The 23,856-nt window shown below is 41.6% G+C and overlaps 1 protein-coding gene across 1 annotated transcript in view; it reads right to left on the bottom strand.

The window, feature by feature from the left end:
• slc24a3 (solute carrier family 24 member 3) overlaps positions 1–23,856 on the bottom strand; it is a 141,519-nt gene that overhangs the window by 21,699 nt on the left and 95,964 nt on the right. The window contains exons 7-10 of the mRNA XM_007898328.2: positions 11,546–11,620; positions 1,716–1,741; positions 1,323–1,376; positions 459–595 (exon numbers count right to left, since the gene is read on the bottom strand). Of these exons, the coding sequence (XP_007896519.1) occupies positions 459–595; positions 1,323–1,376; positions 1,716–1,741; positions 11,546–11,620 (292 nt within the window). The remainder of the gene's footprint in view (positions 1–458; positions 596–1,322; positions 1,377–1,715; positions 1,742–11,545; positions 11,621–23,856) is intronic.

Genomic DNA, 23,856 nt, shown 5'->3' on the forward strand with positions numbered 1-23,856 from the left:
CCTTTAAAGACCGGAGGCGTAATATTTTGTGATTTGCGATAATGTCAGACGCAGTGGAAAACTGGCTTAAGAAAGAACTTACATTTTTATTGCTCCTTATTAGGTTCAAATGTCTCAGAATCCCTCACAAGTAATGACTCGTCGAATGCTTTAGCATTTTTTGCAGTCAAACATGGTGAATGATTGTACCAATAAGATCCCACAAATAGAATCATAGAATTATACAGCACAGAAGGAGCCCGTGTGATGTTTCCCCAGTAATGCACTGGAGGGTCAACCTAGTGACTTAGACATGGAGCTTGAATCCACAACCTTCTGACTCAAGAGGTGAGAGTTCTACCCTCAGAGCCAGACTGGCTAATAATAAAAAGTAAATGATACGTCTAATATTCCATCACTGTGAAATGAGCAAAGGGGCTTCTAAAGGCAACGCAACAATGCAGTGAGGAGGGTCCTACCTTTCTTTAGTAAAACGACAGTCGCATCACAGTTGCTGTTGTCATCCATTTCAGTGTTATTTGCATTCCCATTCGCCATGTTCACTGAACTCTTCTTCCATTTACTCTCAAAGAAGTTCTGTAATGAGGTGTTGAATCTGTTTTGCCCCCCACCCCGACAAGAGGATTCATTAGCAAAAGTGGAAACAACTTCTTAAAACATATTTATAATTATCATTAAACATAAGAAACTTAAATTGCAGACAAGTGCAGGTTCATGTTTACCTCAGTCCATGTACATTTAAGTATATGATCAGTGTCATTTTGTAACAATGCAGGGTTTGCCCCGAGCCAGGGAGAGAGGAGAGGTGACCATAGGCACAGTTAAAGAGGTCTGCAGGTGTAATCTGAAGATGGGTAAGGAGAGGCGGAGGCAGAGGGATTGAAGTCGAGAGTTCCATAGACTCAGGGCATAGTGGCTGAAAACACAGCTGCCGATGGTTGGAGCGAGGGGATGAAGGATGTGCAGGAGGTCAGAGTCCGCTAGAGAAAGGGGGAGTGGAGGAGTAGGGGTTAAACAGGTTGGAGAGGTAGGGAGGTGGAGGGCACGAAGTAATTTGTACGTGAGGGTGAGGACCTTAAAACCAATCTGTTCTGCAATAGATTGGATAAAGTTGGGCAGAGCAGAGAGAACTTTATTTTGCATTGAACTCCGGTATATCTGACCTGGTGGTGCATGCTGCTCATGTCTGTAATGAGAAAGTGTTCCATTTGCCAGCACTGGCATCTCTTACCTTGACAAATATTAATATTCACCCACCCCCACATCCACCAACCTCACCACCACCACCAGAAAAGAACCTTAACCTTGAACTATGCACTCACTTCATGATGAAGATGTAGAATGAGTACATTATTATCAATATCGATGACTCCCACCTGCAAATAAAAACAATATAGAGACTTTAAAGGACACCGATACACAACATGGTGATGTAATACACAGTTTCATCAAATTAATTGGTCATGTCAATGATCCTTTATTTCTACCTAAGTGAATTGGATTTTGGAAATATTAAGTAGCTGAATTCTTAAAAAGAAATGTGTAATTACTGATTATTAAAAAATTTCTGAAGAATGAACTCATCAACAAGTTCTTTGTTCCTTCCCCAATGTGAACTGACAACATACTTCATGGTCATACAGAGGGCAGTGTAATATATAACATTGAACAATAACATCCAGAAAGTGCGTGTAGTTAAACAATAATGTACTCACCAAGAAACCTTATCATCCCAAATAACCTAGGAAGAAAAAGAGCATTCATTGACTCCCAAGATGTACTATTTCATAGCCTTTAAAAAGATTGATATCAACACTTGACATTGGGGGTCTAATATGTGACGCTTTATAACCAGAATTGTAAACAGTGATTCCATCTAGTAACCAAGAGGTCCATCAGGTTGATCAGTAGGAACTCAAGTAGATTGCATTGGAGTGGAGTTTCTTCATTAAACATTGTTCTTTTCATTCATTTATGCCCTTGGATATTTGGACGATTGTGGTCTTACTTTCCTCTCTCCATTCTCCTGCTAATTTTATTCCCTAATTTGATTAATATTTTCCTTCTAATGGGGTGCATTTGTTTATTTGTGGGATGTTGCCTGTGCAGGTTGGCATTATACTAAATAGAATCTTACTATTATTATGTACCAGTCGTATTATTTATTTCTGGACCAACATCCAAGAAACAGCCCATTGTGCTTTTGAGGTGGCTCTTGGCAGAGAAAAGACCAAAGAAGTCTGACAAATGATTAGAAAGCAAACCACTGGCCACAAATCAGCCTTTTGCTGGCTTTTTGAATGGTTGCATCTGCCTCTCCCCTATTTTTAAAGCAAATGTGGTAGCAAAACTCACAATTTGAGTCACAAACCAAAAATCAATCATAGTTCAGCAACTTTCCGTTTGTAAACACTGCATTTTCAACCCTAGACTTGTACAAATTCAACACCATTCAAAACTACAGATAAAACTCATTGATATTCTGCTACAAATAGACACATAAAAAGTGTGGAGACAGTGTGGGATAACAACTTGTCTTTTCACCCACAAAATATACAGTGAATTCACTTTACAGTAAATACACTTTGCTGTGAAGCGCTTTGAGACATCTCGAAGACGTGATAAGGCGCTAGATCAAATGCAAGGATTATTTAATCGTAGCAGCCCCAAAAACATCTTTCACACAAAAACAGCAATGTCTCATTTGTTCTTTTCTGGGATAGGGGTTAAGACATGTTAACTTGGAAAGATGACAAGGCCCTTAATCTCTGAATAACCTATTGTATGCCTCACCAGGAAGAAATTAGATGCTTAACGATGCTTAAATGTGGTGATAAGGTTCTATTACTGATGTTTGCTTTGTAGAACACGGTAATTCTGCTGAACAAATAAATGGCCGCCCATGTTAAAGTTAGGAAAAGTTTGAATGGTAAAAATAAAATTGCATTAAGAAAGAGAACAGTGAAATGAGTAACAAGAAATAAATGGGGGTAAATTAGGATGAGGAAAAGGTAAGCAATGATAGCAATGAGGAAAAGGCTACATTTCTTTGAAATAGCAGCAGTCATTAGGGTGGTCCCTATACATCCACCTGAATCACAAGAGAAATGGAACCTAAATCAATAGCACAATCACAAGAAAGTATAAATAACTCAATAAAAAAAGTATAAATTGAGGATTTGACCAGCAGATGAAAGGATGAGGGTAGGAGGGTGGCCGAATGCCCAAAGGAAGAACACAAACAAGAAATTTTATTTAGTTTTATTACCCATGTTAATTATGTTCATTTAAAGAGATTGACTGTTACAATTTATGTATTTTCCCCATCTTGTCTATCTTAACCAGTGGTAATATTTTGCTGTGAAAAGCACAATTTGCCTCAACACTTATCTAATGCTTTACTTTCCTGTGTTTCCACTTTTATAACAGGAAGATGATTAAATTGCAGGATATTTGCAGATATGCATCAGAAAATGTCATGTGTGGGCTAGGATTATTGGAAATATTAATAACCAGTATATAAAACCATATTAAAGCCCAGTTTCCAGCAGCAACAAAGGCAAGATTGACACAAGTCGCACAGAGAAAGAATAACCACTAGATGGCACACAAACCCTAAACATAATGTCAATCCTTCCATTTGATATTATGCCTTGTCAGATACAGCGCCTTATATACATATCAGATACAGTTAATAAAATTATGCCTGTCTCCCAAGCTTGGCGGGTTTGACATAACCAAATAGGGTGTATGGGAATCCAACAGCAATCTGATGTGGAACTGGTGATGCTCTGCTTGATGCAAGAGCAACCGAGAATCAACAACAACAAATATGCATAGACATAGAGCCTTTTACATCGGGAGAATGCCCAAGGCGTTGGACAGTCAAGGGTTTGCACTTGAGCTGGAGGCTGGATTCGGGAACTGTGGGGGCTAGACTTAGGAGAGGTGGGAGCCATCACCTTTGGTTCCAGAGCTCACAATTCAACGACTTGCACTGCGGCCAAGTCTGTGAACCTGTCTGGACAGACCAGGGAATGTTAGAGCAGCCTACTTTTGAGACTGTTAAGGACTGCACAGACGCAAACCCACATCAAAGATTGGGAGGAACAAGGCTGACAAGAAGAGGTCCCACAGAACACCCTCCCTCCTGATGAATGTGAAGAGTTTTGGCTTGATGAACTGAATACTCCTCCTCGCTCCCTTCCTTCCCTCCCCTCACCCTGACCATTTCCCCCCTGCTCGGGTCCTGACCCAACTGTCCAGCGCCTTGAGACGTCCTCCTGACGTGAAAGGCGCTCTATAAATGGAATCTTGTTACTGTTGTTGTTGTTGTTGAATGGCCTCCTCCTATTCTTTAACTTGTAAGATGCTATGAACAGTTGGAATGGGTTACCGGAACAGCTATTGAGGCCAGTACGCTGGACGTATTTAAGGGACAGCCTGATTTTGTAATAGGAAGACGGTAGAGGTTTCATAACCTAATCATTTAGGTTTCGTTGTTGCATTTAGATTTCAGTGTTAACAGAAAAAAGATACACCCTCATTTGTGACCCTTCTTCAATATTAAGAATTTCAAACCAGCCCAATATTCAGTCTCTGAGGTCACAAATGACCATCAGTCTGAATGTCAATTTCTGGGTTGCGTCACGAATATGCAGCAGATTAATCAGATTCTTTTAAATCAGTGGATAAATATCAAACTTAATTCTAAGTGGCTCCATCTAGCCATACAATAAAAATAAGACTGAATTTTAAAGCACTTTATTTTTCTCTTCCTCCCTCCCAAAGATATTGGTTTTCTTTCCCATCCAATGATGATACGGTACTTAGAGAACGCCATCCACCCTCCGGTTTTCCTAAGTCACGCCATTAGCCATTATTTATGTGTGAAGGTTGACAGTGAGTGTTGGCAGGTTATTTGACTGCAGGGAACATCACAGTCAAGTCCGATCCTCAACCAGTCATCGACTAATATCCACACGCACACACATACTGGATGGCAATCTGGAGTGGGATTTTGATTTTTCTCCTCCCTTATCTGGAGTGCAGAGACTAATTGTAACACTCCTATTGAAACCTGGGCTGAGGTCACACAATTCATCATGAACCGAGACCAAGTAACTTTCTGGTCTATGTGGCTCAGTTACTCATGAGATAAATTGGCCGAGCTTTAAAGCATTTTTAAATTGTAGCCAATGGTACAAAACAATGTAATTCTGATATTAATCCTGAAGGGCCAATGAACCATGGGATGATTTACAGCTGGAACTAAGCAAATTAAAAATTTGACACCCAATTACCGTTTTACTACTTAACTGTCGCCTATGTAAACGTTTTAAAACATTTCCCAAGTACATTTAGATGTGAGTTCCTCTCCCTTCTGTGTTCCTTTGACCTGATAGTGTTTAAATGTATTGGAGAAAATTAATTACCCTTTAATTTTTTTAAAATCTTACCATTAATCTTATATTTTCTTTTTTTAAAAGGAACAAGTTTTTATCATAGACTTACTCTTTGCATGGATGTTTTTGGTAAATGTTTGTGAATCTGAATATTCTGCTGTGCTACTAACTATAACAAGTCAACTTCCAAGAATGGAATAATGCTGACTCTGGCAAGGTAAAAAAAATCTTAAAGGGGAAGGAAAATCTGAAGGAAGCACTTACTGCTCATAATGCTTTCTTAGCTTTAAGAGGAACAATCTATTTGTGTTGAGGTCAAAACTGCAATGCAATGTGCAAATTATTTTAGGGAGAGTTCAATGTGTAATGAATAGTTGAGTCTAACTCTCTGACATACTGCTTAAATCTCAGTCGAAATACAATTTTGAAATACAAGCTCTGATATCCCAAGGATGCATGTGCTTGTGGCTGACAGTAAAGTAACAACACCAAAATTACATTTATAAAGCGCCTTTCACTCGGGAGGACGTCTCAAAGCCCTGGTTGTGGACAGACTGCTGGACATCGATAAGCTGCAGAACAGTCACTCATTCTAAGATTGGTCATGCTGTCCCAGACCTTCCAAACCATCTATCTTGAGTAGCTGCAATACATCACTGACCGAGAGCTGTTTGCAGAGATGACCCTGTATTAGACATAGCTGCAGTTAGAGCACTTTGAATAATTACCACAATGTGTATAAATCCCCATCAGGCAGTTGAATTCCTTATCTGGTAGTTGAACTAGCCCATTGGCACCCAATGCCCGTTGAAATCCACTATCCATTAGCACCCACGTCCCATTGCCATTCACTGCTCAGGCTAATTTTTGAAGGATGGCCATTTTCGTGAGAAATCAAACAGTTGCCATGATTGATGGAAACAGCCCGAAGTGCAAGGCATCGTCTTTAGCAGAGGAACACAATTGAATACACAGTCATGATGCTGCATCTCAGAATTTCAAGCATTCCCTCTTGGACTGTAAGTGAAGGCACTTACTGCAATATAACTGTCTGAAGTGTTTTAATGCCCAGTCAGGAAAAGTGGCCCAGTCATACCCTACTCACTTTCATGGAGAGTGAACTAAAACACTGGAAATATCTGAGCCACTTAGTTGCAAAATAAATCTCTTCAATTTGACTATGATTTATTTTGGTAAATCTCATTTTAAAAGGCTGTAAAGTGAAGAAATAATCTAATCGGGGAAGCAGTTAGGGCTGCGCTGTTCTGTGCATTGCATGCTAAGAATCGTTGATGTTCTCCGTTCAACAACAACAAAGTTACACTTGTATAGCGCTTTTCACATCGTGAGGATGTCCCAAGGCGTTGCATAATCAGTGTTTCGAACCTGAGCTGGGGGTTGGGGGCAGGAGGGGAAGGAGGGTGATCAAAGGCACGGTCGAAGAGGAAGGTCTTGAGATGGGTCTTGAAGGAGGCAAGGGAGGGGGCAAGGCAGAGGGACTGTGGGATGGAGTTCCAGAGGGTGGGGGCAAAGTGGCTGAAGGCCCCCCTGCCAATGATGGGGTGGGCGAAGTGGGCAGGTTCGTAGGGGGTTAGAAGGTCGCAGAAGTAGAGGGGAGCAAGGCCACGGAGGGCTTTGAAAGTGAGGACAAGGATCTTGAAGTGTGTCCTCCGTGAATAGGAAGCTAATGGGAGTTGGTCGAGGATGGGGGTGATAGGGTCGCAGAACCTGTTGCGGGAGAAGATATGGGCTGTAGAGTTCTGGATAATCTGCAGCCTATCGAGGGAGGAGTTGGGGAGGCCGACAAGTAGGGAGTTTGTGTAGTTGAGCCTGGATGTTATGAATGCATCTATGAGGGTCTCGGTGGTTTGCGGTGTGACAGTTGCCTGCGGTATGAGACAGTGGCGGAGCTGAGCGATGTTGCGGAGGTGGGGAAAGGCGGAGAGGTTCATGGCATGGATGTACGTTATGAAGGACAGTTGAGGGTCGAACAGGACACCGAAGTTCCATATTGGCTCTGTGAGATGTAGAGTGCATCCATGGAGGGAAATGCTGTCAGCGACCGAGATATGGAGAGGCTGACGGGAGCCAAGCAGGAGGGCCTCGGTCTTGTTGACATTCAATTGCAGGAAATTATCTCTCATCCAGGACTTGATGTTCAATGAGTTTCAAAAGCAAATGTGTCCCTGGGCACATGTAATTAGGTGCAAATGTAAATGTCCAGATACATGTAAATATGTGAAATAAATTGTACCATTAAAATGCATTTGTTATTCATAAGTGGACATGGACTAATAATCTGTAAAGCAAGCGGAATGAAGGGCAGTAGGTAGTCTTCGCCCACAAATATACAGTCAATTCACTTTACAGTGTGTTCTGTGAAGCGCTTTGGGACGTCCTCCCGACGTGTAAAGCGCAATATCAAATGCAAGGATTATTATTATTATTATTATTAGTCTACTTCAATAAGCTTGTGTTTAAATAAGAGAAGTATCTATATTATATGGCAAGGAAAACATGTTATTGGGTTTTGTGACAAAATAATCTAATCACAACACCCACTCAAATCGGCAAAATGGCAATTATATTCAAAACGTCTCGAATCAGGGGAGTAAACGACTAACACTTTCTGTTAGTCCGGCAGGAGGACAGCAGTGTAGCCAAATCCTGCATTCTAATTAAAACCAAACAACATATTACTGAAACCAAAAATGAACAAAGAGCTTGGATCTGATTTGCCCACTGAAGGACACCCTTAATCACATCCTCGCACCAACTATGCCGTCTACTATAAGCCCAGAACAGATTATGCGACTTGTTCCCCCCTCATTGTGTTAGATCTTTGGGTATTTTGCAGTATCATGCAAAAAAAACAGGCACTTAAATCTCTCCACTTGCCACTATACAAGTACATATTAATTAGTAAAACTCTTCAAATACATTTCAAGCTTAAGATTCAAATATATAATTGAATGCCACTGAAAACAGCACAGGCATAACGCTGCAACTCACAAACATACATCTTATCTCCACAGAGATCAAGTGCAATAAAGCAGAAGTCCAATCTAGTGTCAGTTTCATAAAGGAAGCTTTTAAGCTTACACTCTTTGAACGTGTAGTGGAGGCCAAACTGCTAAAAAAANGCCCAAAATAGTATTAAGTGCTTTACTTGTGTTATACTAGTAAAGCTCTAAGCAGAACCACCTAATACCACAGAATATCCGTGTTCCAGCCAAAATGTCATCAAGTAAGGGGTACAGTATATCAGTAATCCTGTCGCAAGGGAAAACAGTAGCATTTTAACAACAGACCTTAAAGTCAAATACTGGTGTGGATGGGATCCTACAACATCATCCATGCCCAAGAGCCAGAAGGAGGCCATTTCTGATTTGTCATGTAATTTTAATGTGCTGCTGTCATTGTTCTTTTCCATTCTATATCCACATGTCTATATACACACCTATTTACACGTCTATGTACGCTGTTTGTGGGACACTGCTGTATAATAATAATAATCCTTGCATTTCATTTAGCGCTTTTCACGTCGGGAGGACGTCCCAAAGCGCTTCACAGAACACACTGTAAAGTGAATTGACTGTACATTTGTGGGCAAACGCGGCAGCCAATTGCGCACAGCAATGTCCCACAAACAGTCGTAGATTAAAAATGACCAATTTTTTTTATTATTGTTTTTGGTTTTGAAGGGATTATTATTAGGCGTGTGGAGTAAGGAAACTTGCCCAAGGTTTCGCCCTGACCTGCCTGGAATTGAACTCAGGTCTCTCGCTTGCAAAGCGAGTGCTTTAACCACTGAGCTACAGGACTCCGAATGCAATTGGCTGCCGTGTATTGCCTACAAAATATATAGTCAATTCACTTTACAGTATATTCTGTGAAGCGCTTTGAGACATCTCGAAGACATGATGAGTCGCTATATCAAATGCAAGGATTATTATTATTACACCCACTGTCTATATACACATGGAATAGTTCTAGTATATAATGTTAGTATTTTGAATTAGTATTAATAATAGTGTTTTGGTAACAATTGAAACAGTTCTAGTTTATAATGACACTTGAGATCTTACACCAGAAGTGAAGAAATGAGGGGGAAAAATACTGCAGCTCAACACTGCTTCATCAGAAAGAGATGCTATGTCAGAGTGCTTAGAACTCAACAGGAAATAGCACCCTGGATTTACGGGCTAAATTTTTATTTCTTAACAGGGTTTCTCACCACTGAATCCGAGTTAGTCAAATAAGGATTCCTTTTTGTAACTGGACGTACATCCTTCCATTCTGCGGGAAAGTAGATTGTGTTGAAGTGGAGTTTCTGCGAGGTGCTGACACATACGATACAGTACTACACGCAATTTCCTCATTAAGCAATTCAATTAGAAACCACCACATATTGGACCACCAAAGGTCTGTCATTGGAGGAGTTAAGGGACGAGACATTAAGGAAGGGACATTTTTCACGCACAGCATTATTACAAAATGAAATGGTTTGGAGAAATCATAACACCATTGAGAACAGAACTGGATTGAGATTTGAAAAGGAAGAATGCAAAATGCTACAGTGAAAGAGCAAGGAATCATCGAGTAGTTATCTCCAGGGGAGGCTGCAGCACCAGCTTAGGTTTGAGGATCAATGATCTTCTGTGCTCCTATTTCTATTATTATATAAATCACTTCTTACAGGGAAAAAGCAATGGAATATGGGGAAGGAGGATGGATATGGGATTTGAATGAAAAGCTCAAGTGGGAGATAAGTTGCATGGCACAGATATGATGGGCTGAATGGCCTCCTTCTGTGCTGTAATTTCCACGATTCTTGAATTATGTTGCTTCTTGCCGTCTTTGTAAACTAGGTGGTGTTTAGCATTAAGACCACAGCCCTTTGGTGAGGCTTTCAATTAAAAACTAATTTTGCCTCATCTAAATGCAAATAAAACTAACAAAACAACAGTCTACTAGAAGCCTAATGCCCTGGGACCTGTTGCACCAAGTGACTGAGAGTTCAGTTCTCTGCTTTGATTGGCATTTGAAGCTCGCTGTTTTTATTAGGCCCGCTTCACTGCATTGTGATAGGCACAGCAGCAAGCTTACTCAATTCACTATCATCTGATGGTTCAGAATTGGCTTATATCACACAGCAAGCCACTCATCCAATCATAGCAAAAACAGTCCTTCACAAAACACTCCGAGGGCAGGCCTTCAGAAAATGCAACTAGTTTCCGTACATTTTGAAAAATGCATTGACATTAGAGAAATAAAGCTACTTAAACATCAGGAATGGCTTTATTGCTGCAACAATAAGACTGCAATTTGTTAAGACTATGGAACTTCTTCCCACAAATGTCTGTTGAATCACAGTTCACAACACTGAAAAAGGAATTGGATGAATACAGCAGAGCTCCTAGTCTCTTCAGGCTGACTATCCACAATGGATCCTGATGCGAAAGCCAGGTTTGTTTGGGATGTAAGGAATTTTTTTTTATTTGCGAGCATGAAATTGAGATACTCAGGATAGTATCGGAGCAGGAATTAGCAGCATGAAATACAAGATCCTGGTAAGTAAAGTTCAGAGAAAGAGAGAGAGACACACACACAAACACACACACACTTTTTTTAGGTCATCTATATGTCTGACACATGGCCCATCAAACATGCTTTACAGTATCCAAACCAGTGAAATTTCCACATAAGTATACCACCTACACATGGAAATTTCCCTGTATCTGGGATGGATTGCGCACTCACTCCCTGCTTACCTAATTCCAGGTATTATTAATCTTATTCACGAGATTATTTGTGTGCGTATGTAGAGAGAGAGAGAAAGAACGACAAACACACACACAAATAAGCTGATAAATACACTAATATTTATTTCCCCAGATGTGATTTTGTTTTGAATATTATAATCAGAAGAATAACAGGAGGTTAGAAATGTTTTTTTGTACAGAATAGGATAGATACTAGAGGAAAAGTAACATTGATGAATATTGGGAGGAGCAGGGGAATAGAATTAGATAGCTTCAGTGGGAGAGGTAGCACCAGCACAAATGTAACGAGCCAAATGGACTCCTTCTGTACTATAAAGTTTATATGATTTTATTAGAAATAGTTAGCAGCCTTACCAAGATGAGAGCAAACACCGACAATGTGTAGTAGGAGGAATCTCTGATCAATGACCACCATGTCAAGGGCACAACCTGCAAATAAAGAAGCAGGAGAAAACATTACTTAAAAAGGTGCCGAACTTACACACTGCAACTATAAAGTGGTTGTGAAGTAGGACAAGGTACTTCGATTTCTCAGGTCCCACAGTAGCCCATTCTCGTACTCTACAATGCATAATTGTATTCTCCTTCTGAACATTGTCTTTGAAGAGCCTTGTTACCCCAGGGCTGACATTTATTCCACTTGCAAAGATTTGCTGTTGGATTTGTGTTGACTCTCAAACATTACCAGGGTGTTTGCTGCTGATTAGTGGTTCCGGATACAAATCAGCAGCTGTCAATGAGCCATGTCTGAGTGGACATTGAAGACAGCAGGATTGATAGCTGTAGACTCATCGCAGGTCTTATCTCACAAGTTGCAGTCGGAAGAAACCTTTGAGGAGTCTAATGATCTGTTAACTAGACACAGAACTGAAGCAGAAAAACAGAGACCAGGGAAGCTCCATGCCTTAAGTGGAAAAATATCTTTATCTTAAACAATTTTCGACTTTATACATTGCTGATAGTAATTTCTGGTACTGGAGGCTATAACATTGATATACTGTGTGTATATATATTAGTGAAATAATGGAGAAACCCCAACTCACCCACAATCTTCTGACTCTAAGGCAAGAGTGCTACCAATGTATCAGCCTGTCACAGTAGAAAGTAGTACAAGTAAAGTTGGAACTAAATGCAGAACCATATTTAACTTTTTGAAAGAAATTGCGAATATGAACAGAAGAAAATGAAGTGATATCCTCTTTGCCAATTGTAAGCCATTACCATTTGATAGCTATTCATGCAAAATGTGTATTTAACCTTTTGAGGGGTTACAAAAAGGCTTCTTCTATTCTTTTCAAGGAATACGTCCGAACAATAGAAATTCTGCAAATGGGTTGTTTTCATCTTTATTCAAGCACTTTTTTCTTCCAGCGCATAAAAAAAAGCATTACATGAAGAAGTGTTTAGGGAGGCTGAGAGGTGCAGTGCTCAGCGTGGAGGTGATAAATGCAGTAGGAACAAACTGACAAAACGGAATAAATGTTTTCCGTGGATGGTTAATCTGCACCTCTGAGACTTGTTGTGGGAAGATTCTGTGTTATCTTACTTCAACGGCTTCCTGAAAGCATTTTCCTAAAAACATTGAAGACAGTTGAAATCAAAAGGCAAGCTTTCTGGGAAGATTGTAACCCCTTTTTATTCTCCCCGTCTCCTCTCTGGAACACATTGGAATTGTTGTGTTCTCCCTTCCCTCCCTCCCTCTCTCTCTTGGCATGTCCTGCTGATTCATTGAACCCTTTTGAATTCTGAGCTAGTTAAGTTGAACGATTTTCTCTCGTGCATAATTACAATAGGATTTTCATCTATTTGGACCACTTGTCTCTCTTACTGGATATAATTGAGGATTGTTTCTCTTTGCATGACCTTGTATGGTCTTCTAGGTTCTCACAGGACATCCTATTGAAGGGCTGTTAGCATGCAAAATGCCTTACCATACATGGCTGTTGTAGCCAAATCCAAACTGCATTTAAAAGGGAACTGGATAAATACCTAAAGGTATGGGGGACAGAGTGGGGGAAGGACATCAGAGAAGATGATGCGAGGGAGTTTAGCCTAGCAAATATCCAATGAGCCGAATGGCCCCCTTCTGTGCTGTAAACTTGTCATGATTTGATGAATGATTGAATTTGACGTCACTGCAGACAACCTGTCATTCCTGCCATGTTGGATATAAATCTTATGCTGTTCTTATATCTCATAGGGCTGTAGAGACTTGAATTATATGGTGGGGAGAAATTGACAGAGGGAGGTAGCAAAGGTCAAACAAGAAATTGTTTCAGTATCTATTGCTGACTGCCATTTTCTCTCTGACAAATGCATCTACCTCTCTCTCTTGGTCTCTGGGGAAGGTGTGTACAGGCCAGAAAGGGTAAAGTACAAAGCTGCCTATAAGGGCTGAAAATATGGCTGCCAGAGACCCAGGAGGCAGAGGGAAGCTCTCTCCCTGGAAGATTATCTTATGACTGCACTGCAGGAGATTTGTAAGGGGGTCTATCCAAAATAGCGGACAGAATTAATTGGTGCCACCAAGTGTCATGGGCAGGATATTTGGCAAGTGAAAGTTGTGTCACTTTGATAAAAGGCAAACCTCACCAACCAGAAACTGTAGACACCACCAGCTGTCATTCACTGTACAGTATTGCATTGTTTTTATTTCCCCATTCCCTCCTTCCCCTCTTCCCCATGCTTAATAATAATTTAATAATCCCTCCAAAAATAATATTAATAATAATTTGGTCACTCAATCCACGACTGTTTGTGGGACACTGCTGTGTCAATTGGCTGCTGCGTTTCGCCCACAAAATATACAGTCAATTCACTGTACAGCATTATCTGTAAAGCACTTTGAGACGTCTCGAAGACGTGATAAGGCGCTGTGTCAAAGGATTATCATTATTAGTCACAGTTCAGGTGACTCATAGGGATCTAGAACACGGGAGTCACAACCTGGATTTGCAAAGGATTGAACCTCGACCGTACTGTATGTTGCATCATCTCGACATATAGCAATGTGCACTACGCTGACCCAGGGGAATTCAGATGAGCCTTGAATTAAACTGCCTCAAAGAAGTCTACGCTGCTTTAGAAACACTTCTTTGAAACTGTCTACATCCAGGCTCAGTGTGTTCCCCCGGTCAGCTTGGCGCACTTCGGGCAGTATTTGATATTTACAAAATCCAGGCAAAACTTTACACTGTATCTGCAATCGCCTACAATCCTACTCCGCCAACTCCGCCTGCTTCCCCCGCACATTCCACCCCACTGTCGGCAGACAAGCTTTCAGCTGTTTTCTCGCTTTCTGGAACTCTCTTCTGACATCCCTCCGACTCCCTCCCTCTCTCTTTTCTTTCAAAAGCCACCCGAATATCTATCTTTTTGACCTGGTCTTTAGTCACCTCCCTTCCTCCCCATCTCCTCCCTCCCCACGGATCACGCTCGCACTCAAGTCTTTGTAAAGTGCTTTGAGACATTTTGCAATGTAAAAGGTGGCCATACAAATGCAGACTGTTGTTGTTTTGGTTGTTGTAACAAATACCAGATATCATTGCTCAACTATGGTTTCTGGATCTGCGTGAAGCCGTGTGCCATTTTCTACTGATTTAGTTCAGCCCCAGGCCTCTCCATCTATTTTATGTTCAGAGTAAATTAACAGTTAAATGTCAGCCTGGTCTTTCAGTTGAATTATGCAGGCTGCAGTTGAATTCATCAAAGGAACAATTCAATAACCTTTGCTCCATTGCATTCTTGCATTTGATGAATATTTGAAATGGAAGAAGTGGGAATTGTCATCTCCTTGGATTATTTCCTCAATAATCTATCCTGAAGAGAATGCATGAGAATACATGGTTCTGAGAATAATACAAGTCAACTAAAATATCCGTTTTTGCTCTGTAGAAACAGCTTTCGCCTGCTTTTACACAGCCACTACGCTTTATGGTAAAGCAACGCTTTGCGATGTTTCAACCACATGATAAGGGGGTCTGGTGCAGTGCTGGAGATGTGCTGCATTGTCCAAGGTGCCGACTTTCAGGTGAGATACTAAACCCAGCTGTTCAGGTGGACGTTAATAGGAGTTTCTCCCAGTGTTGTGGTCAGCAACTCCCCAGATAAAATTGGTCATTCACTTCATGGCTGCTCGTGGAATATTGCCGTGCGCAATGGGCAACCGATTGCCTGCAAATACACAGTCACTCTACTCCACAGTAAAATGTTGTGAAAGGTGCCATATCAAATCCAAGGATTATTATTAATATTATAACCCCTATATGTGGTAGTGGCTTAACTGTGTGGGAAGCAGGTCCAGTTCTTAGAGTGCTTAACCTATTTTGAATCATTCAAAGTTTACAGTGCAGAAAAAAAATTCAACCTATTGTGTATCTGCTGGTGTTAGCTCTTTTTGCCTTGCTCTTTCCTCATACCCTTTATTATTATGTTTAAATCAGGTATTTATCTAATACCATTTCAAATACTATAAATGGTTCTTAGCTTCAACAGCGATCAGTGGGCATTCCTTAAGAGAGGGCAATGCAGAAACAATAACGCCCAGGCTGTTTGTGGGACATTGCTGTGCACAAATTGGCTGCCTTATTCACCCACAAAACACACAGTTACACCAATTTACATACTTTACCACTGTGAAACGATTTGAGATGTTTTGATGACGTGATGAGGTCCTATATCAATTCCAAGGATTATTATTTCCAATTTCTGCCTCAACGACAAATAAAGACAGCAGCATTTTGGAATACTGCTGAATCCAAATGGAGTGAACTAAAGCCAACCTGAAAAAGCAGCAGCCAGTTTTGTACGTAAGTATTTCTCAATATGATTCAAACATCTATTTTTGGGGATTGGTTCTACAGCTGAATTCTCAGATGTGAGAAGTGCTATATATAATATATAATATTTATATATACAGTCTATAAATGTAAATTATATTGTATTGCACGGACAAGCTAACAGGGATGCCTGGCTTATGCAAATGCATCCCATACTTATTCCCCTGATCTGTATCTTTAAATACAGCCATAGTCCTGCCCTTTTATGGCCTTACGATCTAGGCAGTTGGCAAGCCCAGAGGCAGGTGCTCCAGAAAGGCTGGGAGGGAGATACCCTGACAACTCCTGTGCACCAGCTAGAGATCAGCTAACAATGGCATGCAGCACATAAATGGCTACCGCTTGCCAGCTGTTCCCATCCTCATGCTGTTAAAGCTTCCAGGCACAAAAATCCAAAGAATCCATATCTGCAGTGCGGTCGCTTTAAGAAAGCTCCGGACAGAATGTAACAGACTGTATGGCATCCGCTGAGTGCCGCCAAGGAGAGAGGAGCAGGAATCCACCAGGGAAATGACATCAATGGCAGCCAGACTCTCACTAACGTCAACAAAGGAGTGCCATGGTGTCCAAACCGATGGCCATAAATATACACATTTACTTTCCACCAGAACCCTTCAATTAAATGGGATACATTTGGAATTCAGATAACCGACTGGAAAGCTTACAGCCTTTTCCTTGGCAGCGAGCTTTGCGCTCGGTTTATGTTCTCCACAACATCGGAGGCCGACTATTAAGGCCAGATGAACAGAGCTGGACTTTCCCTAGGGGGTATCTTACACAATGCACAGCTGGGTACATACACTGCTTCATTTACCCTGCAATTTCCACATCAATTCAATGAAGAGAGGAAGAGAGAGAGAGGAAACAAAGAGAGAGAGGGAAGACTGTTTCCAACTGCAATCAAAATCGTGGAAAGAACAGACCCCAAATCATTGGCAATAGTTCCCTTCCATTCCCTAACATACAGGATTTTACTTTCGCTGAATATTTCATTTGTGGATTAGCAAAGCGTGAACAAACAAATGTGAGGCCCGGGTTTTGACATTCTATAATGTCTGAGAGCTGGCAGATTTGCACTGTCATTTGAATTGCATAGGTTGTATTCTTAAAGCAGCAAACTCCCAGGTATTCCATCCTGTTAACCCCAATTCATATTTGTCTCTTATGTTTTTCCTCATCATTCAGAAACATGCCTTAAGCAAGTCAGTGAGTCATCTTCAGACAATTCCTTTGCCATTGCAAAAACAGCCCTGACAGGTACAATGACAATCATCTGCAGCTGCACTCAGCTTCCTCAGCCAGTTATCAGGCAGGAACAAACACAAAAGGAGCTAACAATAAAATATTAATGTTCAATTTCTAGCTTACTTTATTTTTCTTCCACTGCAGCAAAAATGTGAGTTCTTTTCAAACTGAATGTTTTTTTCGTGCCGTTATCACTCCAATACCAAAATTAAACTGTGGGCAATTTCATGGACCTTTTATTAAAAAAATTGAGTGTCTCCAATTATTTTACTAATTTTCTCCCTACGAGCATATGTCTCTCTGCTCCGAATCTGACCTCCTCATACTGGGGTAAGGTTCTAAATGTACCAGTTGCCCTCCAATACCCTGCCGAACTAGTCATTCTTCATTGAACCTTGGCAGTGAGTGTCGGCAGGCCATCTGACTTCACAGGGCATCGTAATAATAATGAATTGGTCACTTCAACCCACGACTGTTTGTGGGACACTGTTGTGCACAAATGGCTGCTGCATTTTGCCCTCAAAATATAGTCAATTCACTTTACAGTGTTTTCTGTGAAGCGCTTTGAGACGTCTCGAAGACATGATAAGGCGCTGTGTCAAATGCAAGGATTATTATCATTCTCATGCCTTACGTTTCCCCACCCTGTTTCCACATGACAACAACAACAACAAGATTCCATATACAGAGCGCCTTTCACGTCGGGAGGACGTCCCAAGGCACTGGACAGTTGGGTCAGGACCCGAGCAGGGGGGAAATGGTCAGGGTGAGGGGAGGGAAGGGAGGGAGCGAGGACGGGATAGAGAGTTGAGAGGGGAGCTGAAGGCACGGTCAAAGAGAAAGGTCTTGAGACCAGCCTTGACAACCAGTAAAGGGGTTCTGTAGAGGCTCCGGAGCACGGGTTTGAGCTGGCTTTCCCCTTCCTAACCCTGGGAAGATCAGCACCTGTTTACTTCCCCATGTAACCCCGGCTGAGACAAGCAAATGAATGGACCAGGGGTCAGGGACAGTGAGCTGGTTTGTAAGCCACAGGTCCACCCACAATAGCATCAGTGCTGCTCTTTGGGACTTTAACATGTAGAATATGTACTCACAGATTTTAAACTTTGGTTCACTTTATGGAAATATATCTGAGCTCATCCGATAAAAAACACTAATCCTTATATTTGGTTTGATTAATCCTTGGAAATGTATATGATGGAGCGCTTTATCACATCAACAGATCTCAAAGCACTTCATGGAGTCTTGTGCAAAGTCTAGCGAATGTACATTTGTAGGCGACTGTGCATTTGACAATCAATACACACAGCTTTAATGTTAAGTGAGCTGTACAGATCAGGAGTATCCCTGGTTCAATGTCTAGTTTGTGTTGACTCAGCTGGTCTAAGATGGGTCTGCATTAGGGAATGACAACTGGTCCCAGTGCCCCCCCCCCACCCGGGGAGACAATACATCAGACAGCATTCCCGCTCAGTAAACGTTACAGGAAGGTATGTGGATGTCAGGTGAGGGCAGGTTAAGGCTCAGCTATGATATAACGACTTGCATTTACATAGAGTCCTTCAGGTACAACAATGTCTAAGAACATTTCTCAGGGGCATTGGCACCTCCCTGCCCTATTACCCCAAACCCGCCCCCCCACCCCCAAGTTCATGCCCAAATCCCTGACTGTTCAACACTTTGGGACACCCTCCCACCGTGAAAGGTGCTTTACAAATATAACTTTATATTGTATGGCTGCTGAGCGAGGGAGGGAGGTGACCGTAGCACGGTCAAAGAGGTGGGTTATAGATCAGACAGGGGGAACCCTGGCTTATTTTCCCCTCCCGGATCTAAGGGTGCTGAGGCCTATTATAGCACCCTGGCTGAGATCGGCTAAATCAAAACCCATTGGAGCCTGTAACCTTCCCGTCTGTATGCAAACTCCCTCTGCAAACTCCCTGGTTGGCCTTTCCAACTCCTCCCTCCATGGGCTGCAGATCATCCAGAACTCCGCAGCCTGTGTCCTCTCCTGCATCAAGCTCCACGACCCTATCACTCCTATCCTTGCCTGACTCAACTGGCTTCCCATCACACAGAGGATACAGTTCAATATCCCAGTCCTCACATTCAAAGCCTTCCATGGCCTTTCTCCTCCCTACCTCGGTGACCTCCTAACTCACTACCAACCTGTCCACTCCCTCCACTCACCGGACTCCGGCCTGCTTCACGCCCCCCCCACTTGCCCGCCCCCTCATTGGTGGGCGGGCTGTCAGCCCCCACCCTCTGAAACTCCATCCCACAGTCCCTCTGCCTCGCCCCCTCCGTTGCCTCCCTAGGAGTAAGTAGGAACACGAGTGTCAGCCGATTTGCAAATACCATTTCTGGGGGTAATTATCCCTTCCAAAATATAGTAATAACAATAATAATAATTTGGTCACTCAATCCACGACTGTTTGTGTGACACTGCTATGCACAATTGGCTGCCTTGTTTTGCCCACAAAATATACAGTCAATTAATTTTACAACAAAAACTTGCATTTATATAGCGCCCCTCACACAGGGTAGCATCCCAGAGTGCTTACAGTATATTCTGTGAAGCGCTTTGAAACAATAAGGTGCTATATCAAATGCAAGGATTATGATGTAATTATACAGTGTATACATTCCTTGCAAATTGAGAACAGGCTCAGCAATTAAATGCTATAAAGAGTGGTAAGCTTACAGTCGACAATATCCAGAAGGTCTATTACTCTCATTCACTCAGAAACACAATAAAGATTTTCATGTTTCAATTTTCCATTTCATAAGAACATAAGAACATAGAATTAGGAGCAGGAGAAGGCCATTTGTCCCCTCTATCCTGCCCCGCTATTCAATGAGATCATGGCTATTCTAACTCCACCTACTCGCCTTATCCCCATATCCCTTAATCCCTTTATCCACAAGAAATTTATCAATCTCAGTCTTGAATACGTTCAAGGACTGAGCATCTACAGCCCTTTGGGGTAGAGAATTCCATAAATTCACTACCCTTTGAGTGAAGAAGTTTTTCCTCAACTCAGTGTGAAAGGGCTTACCCCTAATTTTAAGACTGTGACCCCTGGTTATAGTCTCTCCAACCAGGGGAAAAAAGTTTCCCACCATCTATTCTGTTGTGCCCCTTAATAATCTTATAGGTTTCTATAAGATCACCTCTCATTCTTCTATACTCTAGAGAATATAGGCCTAAATTTTTCAACCTATCTTCATAACTCATCCCCCTCATCCCTGCTACCAACCTAGTGAATCTACGTTGTACCCCCTCCAAGGCAAGTACATCCTTTCTTAAATAAGAAGACCAAAACTGCACACAATACTCCAGGTGCGGTCTCACCAGGGCCCTATACCAGTTGCAGCAAGACTTCCCTACTCTTATATTCTAACCCTTTTGTAACGAATGCCAACATACCGTTAGCCTTCCTAATTGCTTGCTGTACCTGCAAACTAACTTTTTGTAACTGGTGTACAAAGACAACAAAGTCCCTCTGAACACTGACACTATCTAGTCTATCCACTTCTAAAAAATAATCTGCTCTACTGTTTTTGCCACCTAGGTGGATGACTTCACACTTCCCTACATTATACTTCACCTGCCACCTATTTGCCCACTCACCTAGACTATCTATATCTTGTTGCATTTTTTAATATCATCTTCGGTGTTTACTCTCCCTCCTAGTTTAGTGTCATCCGCGAATTTGGATATATTAAATTCGATGTCCTCATCTAGATCGTTGACGTAGATTGTAAATAGTTGAAGCCCAAGCACTGATCCCTGTGGCACGCCATTAGACACATCCTGCCAATCTGAGAAGGACCTGTTTATCCCTACTCTTTGTTTTCTTCCCGTTTGCCATTCTTCAATCCATGCTAATATATTCCCTTTAATTCCATGGGCCCTAATCTTGTGGATCAACCTTTTATGCGGCACCTTATCGAATGCCTTTTGGAAATCTAAATACAATACATCCACTGATTCCCCCCTATCTAATCTACTTGATATGTCCTCAAAAAAATCTAAAAGATTTGTTAAGCATGACTTCCCTTTTGTAAAGCCATGTTGACTCTGTCTAATCATATTGTGATCTTCTAACTATCCCACTACGACATCTTTAATTAAGGATACTAGAATTTTCCCTACCACCGATGTCAGATTAACTGGTCTATAGTTCCCCATCTTTTCTCTCCCACACTTCTTAAATAGTGGTGTGACATTTGCGATCTTCCAATCAATGGGAACTGTTCCAGAATCCAAAGAATTTTGGAAAATCAGACACAAGACCTCCACTATCTCATGAGTTACCTCTTTTAAAACCCTAGGATGCAGACCATCAGGTCCAGGGGACTTGTCACTTTTTAATGCCAACAATTTCCCTAGCACCAATTCTTTGCTAATGTAAATTTCCCTAAATTGCTCCCTATCATTAGCCCCTTGGTTCATCTCTATTTCTGGTAAACTTCTTGTGTCTTCTAACGTGAAGACAGAAGCAAAGCATTTATTTAAGGACTCTGCCATATCCTTATCCTCCATTATAATTCCTCCTGTCTCTGCCTGTAATGGACCACATTTACTTTTGCTAGCCTATTCCTTTTAATGTATTTGTAAAAACTCTTACAATCTGCCTTAATGTTCCTAGCTAGCTTGCCCTCATAATCCATTTTCTCTCTCTTAATGAGCCTTTTGGTTTTCCTTTGTTGGTCCCTAAAACACTCGCAGTCCTCAGGTTTGCTACGCTTTTTGGCAGTTTTATAGGCCTTTTCTTTTAGTTTTATACTTTCTCTAATTGCGCTAGTTAGCCACGGATGAACTGCTTTCCCTGTGGTACTCTTATTCCTCAAGGGAATATGTGACTGCTGAGAATTTTGCGCTGCATCTTTAAACGTTTGCCATTGTTGGTCTATTGTCATATCCATTAATCTAATTCCCCAGTCCATTTTAGCTAATGCTTCCCTCATACCTGCAAGGTTAGCTTTATTTAAATTTAAGACCCTTGCTTCGGATTTGACTACATCGCTCTCTAACTTAATACTAAATTCTATCGTGTTGTGATCACTCTGCCCTAGAGGAGCCTTAATATCTATTAGCCCTGTTTCGTTACACAAAACAAGGTCTAGGATGGCCTGTCCCCTAGTTGGTTCCTCAGCATACTGCTCCAGAAAGCTATCTCTCATACACTCTATAAACTCCTCCTCTACCCTACTTTTGCCGATTTGATTTTCCCAATATATGTGAAGATTGAAATCACACACTATTACTGTATTACCTTTGCTACATGCACCTCTAATTTCCTGATTAATACCCTGCGCTATGCTGTGATCACTGTTTGGAGGTCTATAAACTACTCCCACTAATGTTTTCTGCCCCTTGTTATTTTGTAATTCTACCCACACCGTCTCTACATCCTGGTTATCTGATTTGAAATCCTTCTCCTCTACTGTTTTTATTCCATCCTTTATTAACAAGGCTACCCCACCACCTCATTTTCCACATTGTCTATCCTTCCTATAAGCTGAAAACCCCAAAATATTTAACTCCCACCCTAGATCTCCCTGTAACCATGTCTCAGTAATGGCTACTAGATCATACCTGTATGCATCTATCTGTGCTTTTAATTCATCTACCTTATTCCGAATGCTTCGTGCATTCAGATATAGCGATTTTAATTTCTTACAATTTCCCCTACTCTCTGATGCCTTATCTTCTTTACTGAGCTTCTTACCCCTCCTTGACCTATTCTGTTTATCTCTCTCGCTATTCTGTTCTGCCACCCTTAGTTTTCTGGCTTGCGATTATTTCTAATTGTATCCCCCCCACCCCCCACTCCCTTTTTACTAGTTTAAAGACTTATTTACCTCCCTATATATTCGGTTTGCTAAGACATTTGTCCCAGCCCAATTTAAGTGGAGCCCATCTTTTTGAAACAGACCCCTTTTCCCCCAATACTGGTGCCAGTGGCCCATAAAATGAAACCCCTGTGTTCCACACCACTCCCTCAATAATGCATTTAATTCTCTAATTTGCTTATTCCTGTACTAATTTGCACATGTCAAAGGCAGCAAACCTGATATCACTACCTTTGATGCTCTTTGTTTTAATTTAGTTCCCAGCTCCTTGAACTCCCTCCTCAAATCATAACTAACCCTGCCTATGCCATTGTGAAGTACCACCAATGGATCCCCGCCCTCATGTTTCAGATTCTCCTCCAGCCCCGCCGAGGCGTCCTTCACCGCGGCCCCAGAAAGGCAACAGTGCTTTCGGGTCTCCCGGTTGTGGCTGCAGATAAGTGTATCTGTCCACCTGATAGTCTCGTCCCCAATCACTACAACTTTATGTTTGTTTCCCCTAATATTGGAATCATGTTTTCCTTCCTCCTCACAGGCTTCCTTGTCCACATAGGTTGCAAGGATCTGGTATCTGTTGGCCAAGGTTAAAGCCTCAGGCTTCACTACCACTCTCTCCGGTGGTCCCTTAACCTCCTGCCTGTCAGACACCCTATCCTGTCCTTGACTGATACTATTATCTATACATTCCCTGAGCCTCAGGGGAGTGACTGGCTCCAGGAT

Source organism: Callorhinchus milii, unplaced genomic scaffold (genome assembly GCF_018977255.1).
Source record: "Callorhinchus milii isolate IMCB2004 unplaced genomic scaffold, IMCB_Cmil_1.0 Scaffold3, whole genome shotgun sequence".
Classification (NCBI taxonomy): domain Eukaryota; kingdom Metazoa; phylum Chordata; class Chondrichthyes; order Chimaeriformes; family Callorhinchidae; genus Callorhinchus; species Callorhinchus milii.